Source organism: Engraulis encrasicolus, chromosome 3 (genome assembly GCF_034702125.1).
Source record: "Engraulis encrasicolus isolate BLACKSEA-1 chromosome 3, IST_EnEncr_1.0, whole genome shotgun sequence".
NCBI classification, from domain to species: Eukaryota; Metazoa; Chordata; class Actinopteri; order Clupeiformes; family Engraulidae; genus Engraulis; species Engraulis encrasicolus.
In genome coordinates this window covers 9,906,021-9,922,398 of record NC_085859.1, presented here as the reverse complement: position 1 = coordinate 9,922,398, position 16,378 = coordinate 9,906,021, and the positions used below count along the sequence as shown (strand labels likewise).

Sequence of the window (16,378 nt, the reverse complement as noted above, 5' to 3'; positions counted from 1 at the left end):
TGGCACCCTTAACAATTCCCAGGAAATAAATATAATTGAAGCATTTCTGTCATTTCTACAGTAGTTTACAAAGTTTACCAGAGTATGTAGGAACATTTAATTAGTAATTCATCACTTCCTGTTTCCCTGGGGTATAAATATGACGTGACACCGAGGCCATTTCGCTTATCCACTCTTAAACATGGGAAAGACAAAGGAACACAGCATACAAGTGAGGCAGATGTGCGTCGACCTTCACAGGTCAGGCAGAGGCTACAAGAAGATTGCCACTCAACTGCAGCTGCCCATATCCACTGTGAGAGGACAAATTTAGAAGTTCAAAACAACTGGAACAGTGGTAAACAAGCCTGGACGAGGACCCAAGTTTATTTTGCCACCACGCACAGTGAGGAGGATGGTAAGAGAAATCAAAAGATCTCCAAAGCTCACTGTTACAGAATTACAACAAATGGTAGCATCCTGGGGTCACAAAGTCTCCAAAAGAACCATCAGGCGCTGTCTACACGCCAACAAGCTGTTTGGGAGGCATGCACGGAGAAAACCTTTCCTCACTCACAATCATAAACGCAAGCGTCTGGAGTTCGCCAAGCGGTATTGGGGCTTCAACTGGGACCGTGTGCTTTGGTCAGATGAGACCAAGATTGAGCTTTTTGGCAACAAACACTCTAAGTGGGTCTGGCGTACCACGAAAGATGCGCATGCTGAAAAGCACCTCATACCCACTGTGAAGTATGGGGGTGGGTCAGTGATGCTGTTGGGCTGTTTCGCTTCCAAAGGCCCTGGGAACCTTGTTAGGGTGCATGGCATCATGAATGCTTTGAAATACCAGGACATTTTAAATCAAAATCTGTTGCCCTCTGCCCGAAAGCTGAAGCTGGTTCGTCACTGGGTCTTTCAGCAAGACAATGACCCTAAACATATGGCCAAATCTACACAGAAATGGTTCACCAGACACAAAATCAAGCTCCTCCCATGGCCATCTCAGTCCCCTGACCTCAACCCCATTGAGAACCTGTGGGGTGAGCTGAAGAGGAGAGTACAGAGGAGAGGACCCAGGTCTCTGGATGATTTAGAGAGATTCTGCAAAGAGGAATGGCTGAAGATCCCTCTTTCTGTCTTTTCCCATCTTGTGAAACATTATAGGAGAAGATTAGGTGCTGTTTTGTTGGCAAAAGGGGGTTGTACAAAATATTAACACCAGGGGTGCTAATAATTGTGACACACATTATTTGATGTCAAATAATTATTTCTTTATGTGGGATTTTTTCCCCACTGAATAAATGCACTTGTATTGAAGGTTGGATTTTTCTCTTTTTTTCCATTAAGGTCCCATATTATTTAGAAAAAAAAATAATAATTGGAAGCTAAAAAACACATCTCAACCAGGGGTGCCAATAATTATGGAGGGCACTGTACATACAAGTAGCCCCAGCTCATATGAGGACCATGTAGTTACAAGTAGCCCCAGCTCATATGAGGACCACCATGTAGTTACAAGTAGCCCCAGCTCATATGAGGACCACCATGTGGTTACATACAAGTAGCCCCAGCTCATATGAGGACCACCAAGTGATAACATACAAGTTGCCTCAGCTCATATGAGGACCATGTGATTACAAACAAGTAGCCCCAGCTCATATGAGGACCACCATGTGGTTACAAGTAGCCCCAGCTCATATGAGGACCACCATGTGATTACATACAAGTAGCCCCAGCTCATATGAGGACCACCATGTGATTACATACAAGTAGCCCCAGCTCATATGAGGACCACCATGTAGTTACATACAAGTAGCCCCAGCTCATATGAGGACCATGTGGTTACATACAAGTAGCCCCAGCTCATATGAGGACCATGTGGTTACATACACGTAGCCCCAGCTCATATGAGGACCAACATGTGTCGTTACCAGGGCTGGATTAAGACCTGGGGCGCCTAGGCTACAGGTTGCAGTGGGGCCCTCCCAGAAGGCAAATTTCGCAACAAATGTACATACTCATGAAGTGCCATAATTAACGAACTAGGAATTAAGGATATCTTTTCTACCAACTGTACTCAATACAACAAATTTTTCAATATTACATTCTGTCACAATTCCGCACGTTTTCACTTTAGGCCATTTAGGGGCCCTCTGGCAGGTGGGGGCCCCTAGGCTGCAGCCATATCTAGCCTATGCATTAATCCGGCCCTGGTCGTTACATACAAGTAGCCCCAGCTCATATGAGGACCATGCAGTTACAAGTAGCCCCAGCTCATATGAGGACCATGTGGTTACATACAAGTAGCCCCAGCTCATATGAGGACCATGAGGTTACATACAAGTAGCCCCAGCTCATATGAGGACCACCATGTAGTTACATACAAGTAGCCCCAGCTCATATGAGGACCATGTGATTACATACAAGTATCCCCAGCTCATATGAGGAAGACCATGTGATTACATACAAGTAGCCCCAGCTCATATGAGGACCATGTGGTTACAAGTAGCCCCAGCTCATGAGGACCACCATGTAGTTACATACAAGTAGCCCCAGCTCATATGAGGACCACCATGTAGTTACATACAAGTAGCCCCAGCTCATATGAGGACCACCATGTGGTTACATACAAGTAGCCCCAGCTCATATGAGGTGCCCCAATTTGTAACATGTAGTCTCATCCCATGTAATGGTTCAGCTATTGTGGGATCATGATGATGAAAATGACAACAGGTCATGAAACTCACAGTATTATTTAAATGAAGAGAACGCATGCAGTACAGCAGAGTGCCATGTTGAACACCAGCGACACACCAACCTGCGTGTCCACCGCCATCTTTCTGGTCTCCATCTGGAACGATTCATGACGCGTCTTCTTGTTAACTACCATGTCATGGGGTCAAATAATACGGCATCACAGAAGGGCCATTTTTAAAGAACAAAAAATGTGATGGGCAGGTTTTTAATGGGGGCTGTGATGGGGATGTCACAATGAAACTGAATTGCCCTTGTGCATGGCACCTATCCCCACACTGTTCCAGGAACTGTATCCAATGTCCTGTAGTATCAATGAGTTGCTTTGGATAAAACAGAAGTCAGCTGAGTGTAATGCCACACTGTGAAAATTAAAGGTTCCTGGAAGAACCCTTGATTGCCACTGTGGGGGAACCCCAAAACATTATTTGATGAACCTATAGGTGCTTGGAATAACCCCAAGGTGTTCTAAAGGGTTCATCATCAGAGAACCTTTTTGGGTTCCTTCAGTGGCTGTAGTATCAGAGATTCTTTAAGTATAGAGATATGCCAACATAATAGGTTTCTAAGGGCACCTAACGTGACCAGGTTAAGATCAGGGGCATGTCATAATGCTCCTAGAATGAATAGAACAGTCCTTAGGTCTGCCTAAAGGCGATTCCCCCCCACCTCCCCCTTGCGACAGTAGAACTCGGAAACAATGGGCCAGCGGAACTGTCACAGGGAATTAAATTCCTTCCCGGAACAAATTCCCTGTGACAGAACCTCTCTCTTATCTACTCTCTCTGGTAGTATGGGCTGCAGCCGGACACTTCATTGGCAGGGTTCTAATTGGCTTATTGTCTTGACAAATCAACTCACACCTCCACTCCACTCATCTCAATCCCATACGGTAAATTCACATTATTTATCCAAATTCACATTATTTATCCTGAAGCCGGACACTTCATAGGCAACTCACACCTCCACACTCATCTCACATCTCAATCCCATACCACCAGGAACAGGGAACTCCTGCTTCTTTGAACATTTTCCGTCAGTCAAATTGGAAAATTAATCTGGAGGGTCTCACAGGTCATCCACTGCTTTATGTATGTGTTGACCTTTTGTCCATGAAGGCTCATGCCCGGCCCTATACTGTGGCCTAATGGTGGGACACTTGGTTACTACGTCCTCGACCCGGGTTCGATTCCGGCCCGGGTCATTTGACAGTCCTTCCCCGTCTCTCTCTCTCCACTCGTTTCCTGTCCCCGTGTCACTATCCTGTCACAAATAAAGCATTAAAGCCCCAAAAATAGAGGGTTATGCCTTGGGTTCATAAAGGGAAATCCTATTGGACAAACACCTGTGTTCCAACATGCTTATTTCACCTTCCAATGTGTCATCTGTATCTATGCTGGAATAGAGTGCAAGTCCATGGGTGCATCTTATTATCTCACCTTCAATCCTCGCCTTGTGATTGTGGCCTCATGCTTCGCTGTTGACGCCTCGCCCTCTTGGAAAAAATCCAGTTTCCTCGCTGTCAGCCGAGGCACAACAGGGGGAAACTTTTGGGAGACTTTTCCCCATTTAACACCCGGATTGCAAATGAGAAAATGACCTTTGAATTGGGCCATTGCAGGATGTTAAATAAAACTTCTGTTGCCAATGGCGTGCTGTCTCATCATAAGGCCTACAGCACAAGGTGAGGATGGAAGGTTAGATGTTGAAATTGGCTCTAGCAGTTGTTTCCTCTGGCTTCCGTCCATGTGGTTTAGAACTGGACGGCTTTTGTGTCATCTCGATACGACAACCTTTTATCTGGGAGAAGCAACATTTCGAAGTTAGTCTTTTATTTGCAATCAAGGCACTATGATAGTGTTTCTCAACAGGGGCTCTACAGCCCCCCATGGGGGGTTAAGAAGCACTCTGGGGCATTGAGAAGGAGACATCTGAGAGTGGGCGGGGCTTCTCAGTTGCAAACAGGGTCATTAGTCTATTTTATTTTTTATTACTAAGGGGGGTGTTGGCAGGGTTATGATGAGATCAAGGGGGCATTGGGTGAGGTCAAGGGGGTTTGTTTCAAAAAAATAAAAATAGAAAAAAGTTTAGAAGCACTGCAGTATACTCTGCTTGAAGGGCAACCTTTTTGTTTTGTTAACAGGAGTAGGAGTGCCCCTGAAGCGCAAGACTGGAGGCTGAAGGAAACGACTGGGAAAACAACTTACCCTGCAGGGCGTGTTCAACTGCTGCAACATTTTGCTACCATTTCCTGGTTGAACAACTTGTTTGCCCTATACACATGGTTTTGATATTTCATTTTTCATCTTAAACACACAGTTGGAACATAACAGACACTGAAATACAATTTCTTTGGATCCACTTTGCCATACCTTACCCTGTGTTTCATGTTTATCAGTGGATATGTTGTAACACCTCACCTCAAGTCAAAATGAAAGGTGGATGAGTGTTTATGTAAAAACATTAGAGCAATGCGGTAAAACAGGTTGGGCTGCTGTCATTGAATATTCACACACTGAGCCAGACAGACGCAAGCAACATGACTGCCCTCTCATTCTCTGTTTGGCCACAGTACAGCAAAATGTTCAGCGTAGGAAAACGCCCACCACATTTCTGTTTAAGGAAACGTGTTGCAAACATTCTTGAACACCGCCACTGTCATCTGATTGACAACACCCTCATCCATCCCACCTGGTTCTACCTTCTTTCCCACTGATAACAAGAACAATTCTGATTGGCCGATCCCAATCTGGGCTCCTCCTTAGTGTTATGAGGGAGTCATGAGGAAGTCAGCTGTCACTGTGGTGCTGCTTCTCAGAGTGTGCACCAGTGTTACGGAGAGCTACAGAATGGCATCAGTGTCTTCTCAGGAGGAGTCATTCACCTGCCCAGTCTGCCTGGAGCTGTTGAGGGATCCAGTGACAATTCCCTGTGGACATAATTTCTGTATGAGGTGCATTAATGACTGCTGGGATCAGGAGGATTGTAAAAGAAAATACACCTGTCCCCTCTACAAGCACACCTTCGACTCCAGGCCTGTCCTCCACAAAAACCGTCTGATGGCTGAAATGGTGGATATGTTCAGGAAGACCAGCATCCAAGCTGCTGCACCTGCTCCCTGTTACGCTGGACCTGGAGATGTGCCGTGCGACGTCTGTACTGGGAGAAAACTCAAAGCTGTGAAATCCTGTCAAGAGTGTTTCGTGTCGTACTGTGGCAGTCATCTGAAAGCTCACAATGAACTTTTGGGTAGCAAACACACATTGGTCGATGCCACGGGCCAGCTACAGGAGAGAATTTGCCCCCGTCATAAGAAGGTTTACGAGATATTCTGCCGCACGGACCAGAGTTGCATCTGCTATCTGTGTATGGTGGACGATCATAAAGGCCACGACACGATCACGGCTACAGCAGAGTGGAGTCATAAAAAGGTAAAACCGACCTTCAATAACAGCATGTTTGGGATTTCATTTTTCATCTTCCACACAGTTTCAACATAATCAGACATTGAAAGACAGATTGTTTAAGTCTACCTAACCTGTATCTGGCTGCAATGTTTTACAGTGCACCTCACCCCGGCTAAAAAACATAAAACGTAGATGAGTGTGTGTGTGTAAACATTTTTAGAGCAATGTGGAAAAACAGGTTGTGCTGCTGTCATTGAATAATCACACTGAGGCAGACACAACATGGTTGCCCTCTCTATTCCCAGACATGTTGGTCAAGTAGTGTATTTAGTATTCATTTCTGTAGTTTATGCACAGGTTATGCCATCTCATTGAAGAGGTTAATTGCAGTTTAAATGTATCCATTTAATGTATTTATTTAAGTGAAGAGGTACCAAGATGAAGTTTATTATGACAGAAGGTCCAATGTCTACATTCTGTAAAACATTGACAGGCCAACTTCAGGATGTAGCCGCAACGACTTGTCAGAAATTTCTGCCACTTACAGGCTCTGAGCACTTTTGCTCAAGTCATTTAACATTAGAACTACAACCTGTTGTTTCTTCACATTTTCAACACGTCACAGCCGAACTGAGGGCTTATTATTTTAAATATTTGTTTAATAGTTATAACAGACTTTATTTTAATTTACAGAATTTAATCTAACTCAGTGATACCCCTATGTGGAATACCTGGCTTAGGATTAAAAATCAATATGGTTTCATTTGTGGTGTTCCAGGATGGGTTGGGGCAGAGCCAGAGGAGATGCCAGCAGATAATCCAATTGAAGGAGAAGGAGCTGCAGGAGCTGAGGAAGGCTGTGGAGACCCTCAAGGTGAGAACTGAAGAGAAGAGCATCTGCAGCAGATTTATGGTTATGCAATGAGATCAAAGTTCAAAAAGCAGGGGCGTATCCGACGGGGGGATACGTACGTTGCATCCCCCCCACTTTCACTGGAAGGCCATTTCATCCCCCTCACTTTTGCCCACTAAACATCACTAAAGTAAATAACAATTTGAAATAAAATGGGCCTATCACACGTTCGCCTGTCAAAGTAGGGACATTGAAAATGTTTGCTTTCGTTGTATCACTCTGCTTCACTGTAGCCTATTACAGCGCAACAGTTGTGTCAATATTAGGCTACAGCTGTTTGAGCAGCCTGCAGAGCGTGCTGGCGGCGGTGCTGACCGAGCGCGCGGGCACAGCTTTTCATGCTGCAGACCGAAGTAGGCCTATGCGCAGACGCCCTCAATGAAGTGTCACTGAAAATGATTAAATGACGGACTGTTTTAGATCAGCAAAAGTTAACTGCCTGTCATGAGGGCAGCATTTCCAGCATAGGGGGGAAAAAGATACAATCGGTCAGAATTCCATAGCTTGCAAGTTGCTAATCAGCAAGAGATCATTCACGAGCGACTGGTAGCAAAGACAGCTCCCCAAAACTCCCGGCAGAATAAACAAGCAAGACATTGGTGATGGCAGAACACAACCTAACTTTAATTTAATGTCTTTAAAGTGCAATAGAAATTGTATTTTCGCCGAATGAGACGCCAATCTGGAAGAAAAGCATGGATAGAAGCTATGAACTCAGGTAGGATCATTTCCCCTCCTCAATCATGCCCGCGCACCGTGCAAGAAGCCGGTAGCCTATCCGTCTGATGTAACATTTATGTTTACAGTTGTGGCTTTCTACGAGCATTACATTTTACTTTTCAACATCAAGCAAGAGCCAGTTTTCAGCTCACGTAAACTTCTGGTGAATATGAAAAGAGGTTGTCTGACAGTGGTAAATTTAAAGTAAACAACCTTCATTCATTTTGTTGTTGCTCATTTCATTTCTTGCTAGTGTCTGAGTTGCACATTACGCTGTGTTCTGTCATGTTTACGCCAACGTGTTCGAGGCAACGCAACGCAGTTTGGTTGTTGCAAGCTGTGCTGTGGAATGTGCTGCTATGCTACATATTGGAATGTCATCTGTAGGCTATGTGTTTTCGCGTTTGAATTTGGGATTGTGCTCAGTGGACTCAGAGTCTGTTTGCGCTTAATAACCTACTTGCGATGTGAGCTCGGATACATGCAGTGGAGATGAGACACCACACCTGTCTACCCAGCCATGAGACTAGTTCTAGTGAGGGAGTGACACTGATCTGCGCCGCACATACCGTCACTTTATTCAGGCAAGACTCGAGCTTGCAAACTGACCAGGGCTGGTCATGCTGTATCCTTGCAATCTTTTTTTTGCCTACAATTTTGTTCATTGATAAGACATTTTTTCAGGTGTTCTGTGTATAATTTCCATAAGCCTTAAGAATACGTAGGCCTACTGTAGCAGTGCATCTGCTCTTTTATCAATAATAGTTTTCAAACTGGTGCACTGAGGTGGCTTATGTTTTTCAGCCAAGTTGCAAGTGTGTTCCCTGCGTGCATATTATAGCCTTCATTTAATATCACAACTTACAACAACCATCACACTAGGCCTAGTATTAAATATCTGCTTTGTAGCAACACAGTATGACAAAATTCACTATGGCGTTAGAATGGATGAAACAGATAAATAGTCGACTTGTTGAGGGGCTGGTTGATTTTGGGGGCAGATATTTGGTTCTTGGGTTGAAGTTAATTTCCAGTGTGTGTGAGTGTAAGTGAGAGAGAGAGTTTACCAAATGAAAGCAAAACTTGGTGCAAGGCAAGCCCAGCAGAGAATTTTAGTCATGGATACTGATTGCGTTACAGAAAGTTTGGGTTTTTCAATCATATATCTGTGATGCATACAAGATACTGTGATGCATATAAACCAGTATGGATGTACTTGCAAGAGCAATTTGTGTCTGTACAAATACAGTATGGTATATACGAAGGCCTATTGAAAGACCTACTAGGCATATTGAAATTGGCGCGCTGGGCGGGGGGGATTGGGGGCTATATCTCATCTGAGAACACCCCCACTTTTTGAAAGCTGGATACACCCCTGTCAAAAAGTACTTTATTTGCCATTTGTGCATAAACTAGTAGTCCAAGCACATAGGAACTCTTGTGCAGGCCCTCTGAGTCAATAAATAGAATTAAATAGAAAAATAGGAAGACAAAATACATTAAAAAGTGATAAAAATCAAAGAGATCAAATGAATAATAATAATTAAAAAAAGGTGGATCAAATGTTCTTTTTTGCCATCAGTCTCACTGTTCCTGGGAAGAAACTGTTGAAAAACCTTGCTTTTCTGGTAGGAATGCTGTCCGCTCTACTGTGTCTCAGTTTGTATGTGCAGTTCTTGTGTTTGAGCAGAGAGTTAGCTGGATGGAGTGGGTCTTTAATGATTCTCTCTGCTCTCCTATGACTGCGCTGTACATATATAGAGTCCATGGAGGGAAGTGCTGTGCCTATAATCCTCTCTGCAGTCTTGATTATTCGTTGCAAAGACTTCCTTTCAGCCTGAGTGATGTTGCCATACCAGACAGTGATGCCTGTTGTGAGGATGCTCTCTACAAGTCCTCTGTAGGCCTGGGTAAGAGGGCGGTAGTTCAGTCCAGCCTTCCTAAGCATCCTAATAAAGTACAGCCTTTGCTGGGCTTTTTTCACGATGGATGTGGTATTCAGACTCCAGCTCAGGTTTGATGTTACTTGCATGCCTAGGAATTTATGACTTTCAGCCCTCACCACCTCTGTCCCTTTAATGTGCAGAGGCTGTAGGGGAGGAGGATGTTTTCTAAAGTCCACTACAATTTCCCTCGTCTTGTCTGTGTTGAGGATGAGGTTGTTTGTCTCCCCATAGTCAATGATGTAGTTCACAACAGACCTGTATCCTGACTCGTCCCCTTCTTTAATGAGCCCCAGGATGGTAGTGTCATCAGCATATTTGATGATGGTGGTGTTGTCATGGCTTGAGAGAAGGTCATGGGTATACAGTGTGAAGAGTTTAGGACTGAGGCAGCATCCTTGTGGAGATCCCGTACTGACTGTGAGCTCAGAGGACACTCGCCCCCCCATTCTCACCACCTGTGGTCTCTCTATAAGAAAGTCCAGTATCCAGTTACAGGTGGGAGTTGGGAGGCCAAGGACTGTCAGTTTCTCAATCAGCCTGCCTGGGTGGATGGTATTGAAGGCAGAACTGTAGTCCAGGAAAAGCATTCGGACATACGCTCCGCTACTCTCCAGGTGCTCCAGTGTGTGGTGTAAAGCTATTGCTACTGCATCATTCACTGATCGGTTGGGACGGTAGGCAAACTGAAAGGGGTCAGTAGTGTCCTGGACTGTATAATTTATATGGGCTAAGACCAGTTTTTCAAGGCACTTCATGGCGACTGAAGTGCCACAGGCCTGAAGTCATTAAGAGTTTTTGTGTCTGGTCTTTTTGGAACTGGTATAATAGTTGATTTTTTTAAAATATGTGGGACAACTGCTTGAGATAAAGATGAATTAAAAATGTCTGTATACACACCAGCCAGTTGTTCACTGCAGGCCTTCAGCACTCTGGGGGGAACCCCATCCGGTCCGGTGGCTTTGTGGGGATTTACTTGCTTCAGGACTTTAAGGACTTGTGTGTGAGTCACCTGGTGGGCTGTGAGGGTGGAGTCGCAGGGGGCTTTTATAGGGTTGTCTGTGTTCAGTCTGTCAAACCTGGCATAGAAGGTGTTAAGCCTATCTGGAAGGGTAGTGTCTCTGGAGTCTGTAGATGTTGTTGTTCTCCTATAATTTGTCACTGACTGAATTCCCTGCCACATCCTGCGTGTGTTCTGGCTAATATAGTGGCTTTCCAGTTTTTGGGAATGAGTCCTTTTTGCTGCTCTGATGGACTTTTGCAGCTCATAACGTGCTTTCTTGTATTCCACCTGATCTCCCGTCTTGAAGGCCTCCTGCCGCTACCTGATCTTATGTTTCACATCCCCATTGAACCACGGTTTTTGGTTGGGAAACACACGCACAGCCCTAGGGGGAGCACATGTGGACATGCACCAGCTGATGTAGTCACTCACAGTTTCTGTATACTCATGGATGTCCTCAGTGGCCTCTTTAAAAACACTCCAGTCAGTGGTCTCTAGGCATCCTTGCAGGGTATCCTGTGCCTCTTCTGTCCAGGTGTTGACCATCTTGACACTGACTGGATGTGTTTTGAGTCTTTTTGCATATACAGGTTTGAGCCTAATTGCCATGTGATCAGACTTTCCAAAGTGAGGTTTTGGCTCAGCTACAAAGGCATTTCTGATGTTACTATAGCAGTGATCTAATGTTTTTTCACCCCTGGTATGAGATAGTAGTTGTGATGGGCTGTGATAAGCACGGCTGTGTGTGTGTGTGTGTGTGTGTGTGTGTGTGTGTGTGTGTGTGTGTGTGTGTGTGTGTGTGTGTGTGTGTGTGTGTGTGTGTGTGTGTGTGTGTGTGCGCGCACGTGCGTGTGTGCGTGCGTGCGTGCGTGCATGTGTTCTATCAGTCTGGTACACAGACAGCAGTGGAGGACAGTGAGAGGATGTTTACTGAGATGATCTGCTCCATTGAGAGAAGGCGGTCTGAGGTGACAAAGCTGATCAGAGCTCAGGAGAAGGCTGAGGTGAGTCGTGCTGAAGGACTCCTGAAACGACTGGAGCAGGAGATTGCTGAGCTGAAGAACACAGATGCTGAGATGAAACAGCTTTCACTGACACAGGATCCCATCCACTTCCTCAAGGTAGAATTCCTTTACTTTATAGAGCGTTCAAAACATAGCTAAACACAGTGGCAATGCAGCCCTGTCAATTGCATTTTGAAGCCCTCATGCCAGTAGCTCTCCCTCACCCTGTGTGTGTGTGTGTGTGTGTGTGTGTGTGTGTGTGTGTGTGTGTGTGTGTGTGTGTGTGTGTGTGTGTGTGTGTGTGTGTGTGTGTGTGTGTGTGTGTGTGTGTGTGCGCGCCTGTGCGCGTGCGCGTGTGTGTTTCTCTGTGTAGAATATCGTGCCCATCAATGGGAGGCCTTACAGCACAATTTCAACCAACGTGACCTTCAGCCAAAAATTCTCCTTGGAGCCCCTGAAGAAATCTGTGTCTGCACTGAAGATGCAGCTGGAGGAGAAATTAGAGTCAGTCTTCAAGCAGGAAGTAGTCAAAATATCTGCTGCAGGTTGGAGAAACATAAGAATCATAACCGATATCTTCAATTGGCTTTTTAAAGTGAAACATGACTCAGTTTATTGTTTTGCTCTTTTTATCTTGAAGCTGTGAAGAACATTCAGATCATCGAGAGCATACAGCGTGAGTTTTCAAGACACACATATACGCACACGCACGCGCGCACACACACACACACACACATGCACAAGCGCACACACATACACACACACACCACACGAGCACGGACGTACGCACACACACACAGACAGATATTGGACAGGATGTCTGTGTTCATGTGTTTGCATCACTAGACAAGTGTGTGTGTGTGTGTGTGTGTGTGTGTGTGTGTGTGTGTGTGTGTGTGTGTGTGTGTGTGTGTGTGTGTGTGTGTTTTTGTTTGCAAGAGTTTTAGTTATTGTGGGTGTAAAGTGATGGCAAACTAGCTCTGTCTTTTGAAGTGAAAGCCCACCTGGGAAACTCCAACTCCCATTGTCATGTGACACAGCACTGCACAGCACACAAGTGCACACTGGACACTGCACATAACGAAGCTGCATTTATGCCTCACCCGTGCACGGGGGCAGCCCCCAATGGCGCCCCAAGGGAGCAGTGCAGCAGGACGGTACCTGGGTAGCTCAGTCATGGAGGTGGATGGGGGAGGGCACTGGCAGGTTGGGAGTTGAACGGGCAACCTTTTGGCGCCTAACCGTTTACCCATGATGTTGAGTCAGAGGGACGAGTGGTCCTACTAATTATAAGTTCGACCGGTAACACACAAAGGCATTTGCTATGCTGATTATTGACCGGTAACACACAAAGGCATTTTCTATGCTGACACAAAGGCATTATCTATGCTGATTTACCAGTAACACACAAAAGGCATCTTCTATGCTGGTTACTGACCAGTAGAAATTCTATAGATGCTGGTTGTGCCCTGGTCTGATTTGATTATTATTTCAACCAATAACATACAAAGACACTGCAGAATAGCATATAGAATAGCACATAGACACTGGTTATGCCTGCCCACTGAGAACATCCAGGATATGGCAGCTTTGCCAAATTATTGTTTAAAAGAACTGCAGTTCCGAAAGCCATGCTATCAACTATTGTGATGTAATATTGATATATTGTTTGTGATTATATTCAGGCTCCAGACAAAATGCCTTTGAATAATAATTTGACATGTGATTTAATGAAATAGCTGCAGGTTTTGGATGCGGTCGTCAACAAGCCATTTAAGAATAATCTGTCCAAGTGGTAGTGGTGCCTAGTGCAGGTTGAGTGAGGAAGAGAGGAACAGGAGCTCTGTGTTGAAGAGCAACTCTGTGGCCTTTTGTGAGATGTGTTCATGGAAATGAATGATGCTGTGAAATGTGTTGTATTTGGATGTGAAAAACAAAATCCTCAACCTCTCCAACAACAGCAGAACAACATACATTTTAATCTTTAATCTTATATGTTGGGTTGTCCAATATGGTCCAGAACAGTCCAATACAGCAGGTATCCATGTGTCAACATTTGTACCCATTGATACACCAGCCCTCCTACGCCATTGGATGTGAGATGCATGTGGGTGATTGTGTGTCTCTGTGTTGGTCTGCAGATACTGATCCTGAACTCCCAGTCAGAAGAACAAGCAGCAAGGAGGGCCTGCCACCACTTAGTAAGTCATTACTGTATCAGTATATTGTGCAATGGGGGTGGTGGGGGTGGGGGTTAGGTGGTGTTGAGGAGTCTGACTGCAGAGGAGTGTGTGTGTGTAGGGTGAGGGATGGAGGAGACTGGAGGTGCAGCTGTGTGGTAACTCAGTGAACTCAGACAGCAGTCATAGCTACTGTATGGGCCAACTAGTGGTATCAGGGGGTTAGATGGGCAGCCCTGCTTCCTATAGGTGAACTATTCCACAGCAAAGGGAACTACTGACCTCTCTAGTGGCTAACAAGGTAGCACATACAGGTATGATATTGGGAAGCACATGTCTGATATTTTCAGGTGAATTATTGCAGCACAAAGCTGCCCTAACAACTACTCCACAATCTACAAAGGGACCTACAGAGTGCACCCCCATCTTAACTTGTCTATGTCACAGGTAGTACTGCCCTGTAAGGTTTACAAAGCTGGAAAACATTTTATCATTGAGTTCGTTTACATGCAGTTCAGTATCCCAAACATGATCGGTATATTAAGTATCCTGAATTTACGTTAGAGCATATAAATACCTTTTCCTGACTTCAGTATCCCGAATAAGCCCTTGTTCGGGATACTGACAAATTGGAATATGCTAGGTGGAGTGTTCTGACAGAAGTCGGGATACTGACGCATGTGCTCACCTTATCCTGAAAGCAGGGGCTTCCCATAGAACGCTGTTGCTGGTATCCAGGCTACATGCATTTGAAGAGAATTCCATAACGACCAAGAATGTAGACCTGGATATAACGCTCTGAGCTCATATAAACACCTTATTCCGAATATGGTCATAACCGGGATAGGCCTCATATTCAGGATACTGAACTACATATAAACACACTCACTGTAAGCTGTCTTAAGCTGGAAACTCAAAGTGTCACTTTATCATATGATCTCTGCCTCTGGAGCATATTGTTCATGCACGTATTTAGATCAATGTGATGTTTTCTGTTTCAGTGTCTGATGGCCAGGCTCTTGTTGCTGAACCAGTGACCAGAGAGGACTTCTTAAAATGTGAGTTGGACACACACACACACACACACACACACACACACACACACACACACACACACACACACACACACACACACACACACACACACACACACACACACACACACACACACACACACACACATTGTAAACTTGTCAATGCACACACACACACACATTGTACACTTGCCAACACAAACACATACACACACACACACACACACATTGTACACTTGCCAACACACACACATACACACATTGTACACTTGCCAACACACACACACACACACGGTAAACTTGTCAACACACACACACACACACACACACACACACACACACACACACACACACACACACACACACACACACACACACACACACACACACACACACACACACACACACACAGTACACTTGCCCACACACACACATTGCACATTTCACAACACACACACACACATAGTGTATTGCACACACACACACACACACACACACACACACACACACACACACACACACACACACACACACACACACACACACACACACACACACACACACACAGAACAAGCATTAGGACCTCACCTCTTTACGTCCTGTCTTTTCCTCCATCAGATTCCTGTCACTTCACTCTGGATCCAAACACAGCACACAGACTCCTCCATCTGTCTGAGGGGAACAGGAGGGTGGAGCTGAGACCTGGGGCCCAGTCATATCCTGATCATCCAGACAGATTTGATAGGTCGCAGCAGGTGCTGTGTAGGGAGGGTGTGTCTGCACGCTGCTACTGGGAGGTTGAATGGAGTGTGTATGTTGGTATAGCAGTGTCATCTAAAAGTATCAGCAGGAAAGGAAGGGATTATGGGTCTATGTTTGGAGGTAATGATCAGTCCTGGAGGCTTGTGCTAAACAGCTCCAGATCCTCTTTCAGACACAACAGCAATGAAGAGACTGATCTCCCTCTAGTGGCCAGCTCCAGAATAGGAGTGTATGTGGATCACAGGGCAGGAACTCTGGCCTTCTACAGCATCAGGGGAGACACAATGACCCTCCTGCACAGAGTCCACACCACATTCACACACACTCTCTACCCTGGGTTTGGGTTATATAATTATGGATCATCAGTGAAGCTGTTGTCAGGCTCCCTCCCCGACAAATAAATGCTGCTCCTACGGGCACAAGACATAAGCAACACACACACACACACACACACACACACACACACACACACACACACACACACACACACACACACACACACACACACACACACACACACACACACACACACACATCTGACATAATAATAATTAAGAGACTAAACTCCCTGTTTAGACCAACTACAGACACACACACACACACACACACACACACACACACACACACACACACACACACACACACACACACGCATGGGTGTGCACACTAGACATGTTTT

The 16,378-nt window shown here is 45.2% G+C and overlaps 1 protein-coding gene across 1 annotated transcript in view; it reads left to right on the top strand.

Annotated features, from left to right (window-relative positions):
• LOC134446531 (tripartite motif-containing protein 16-like) overlaps positions 1 to 16,378 on the top strand; it is a 29,001-nt gene that overhangs the window by 9,504 nt on the left and 3,119 nt on the right. The window contains exons 5-8 of the mRNA XM_063195894.1: positions 12,364 to 12,399; positions 13,865 to 13,924; positions 14,905 to 14,961; positions 15,556 to 15,819. Coding sequence (XP_063051964.1) covers positions 12,364 to 12,399; positions 13,865 to 13,924; positions 14,905 to 14,961; positions 15,556 to 15,819 — 417 coding nt within the window. The remainder of the gene's footprint in view (positions 1 to 12,363; positions 12,400 to 13,864; positions 13,925 to 14,904; positions 14,962 to 15,555; positions 15,820 to 16,378) is intronic.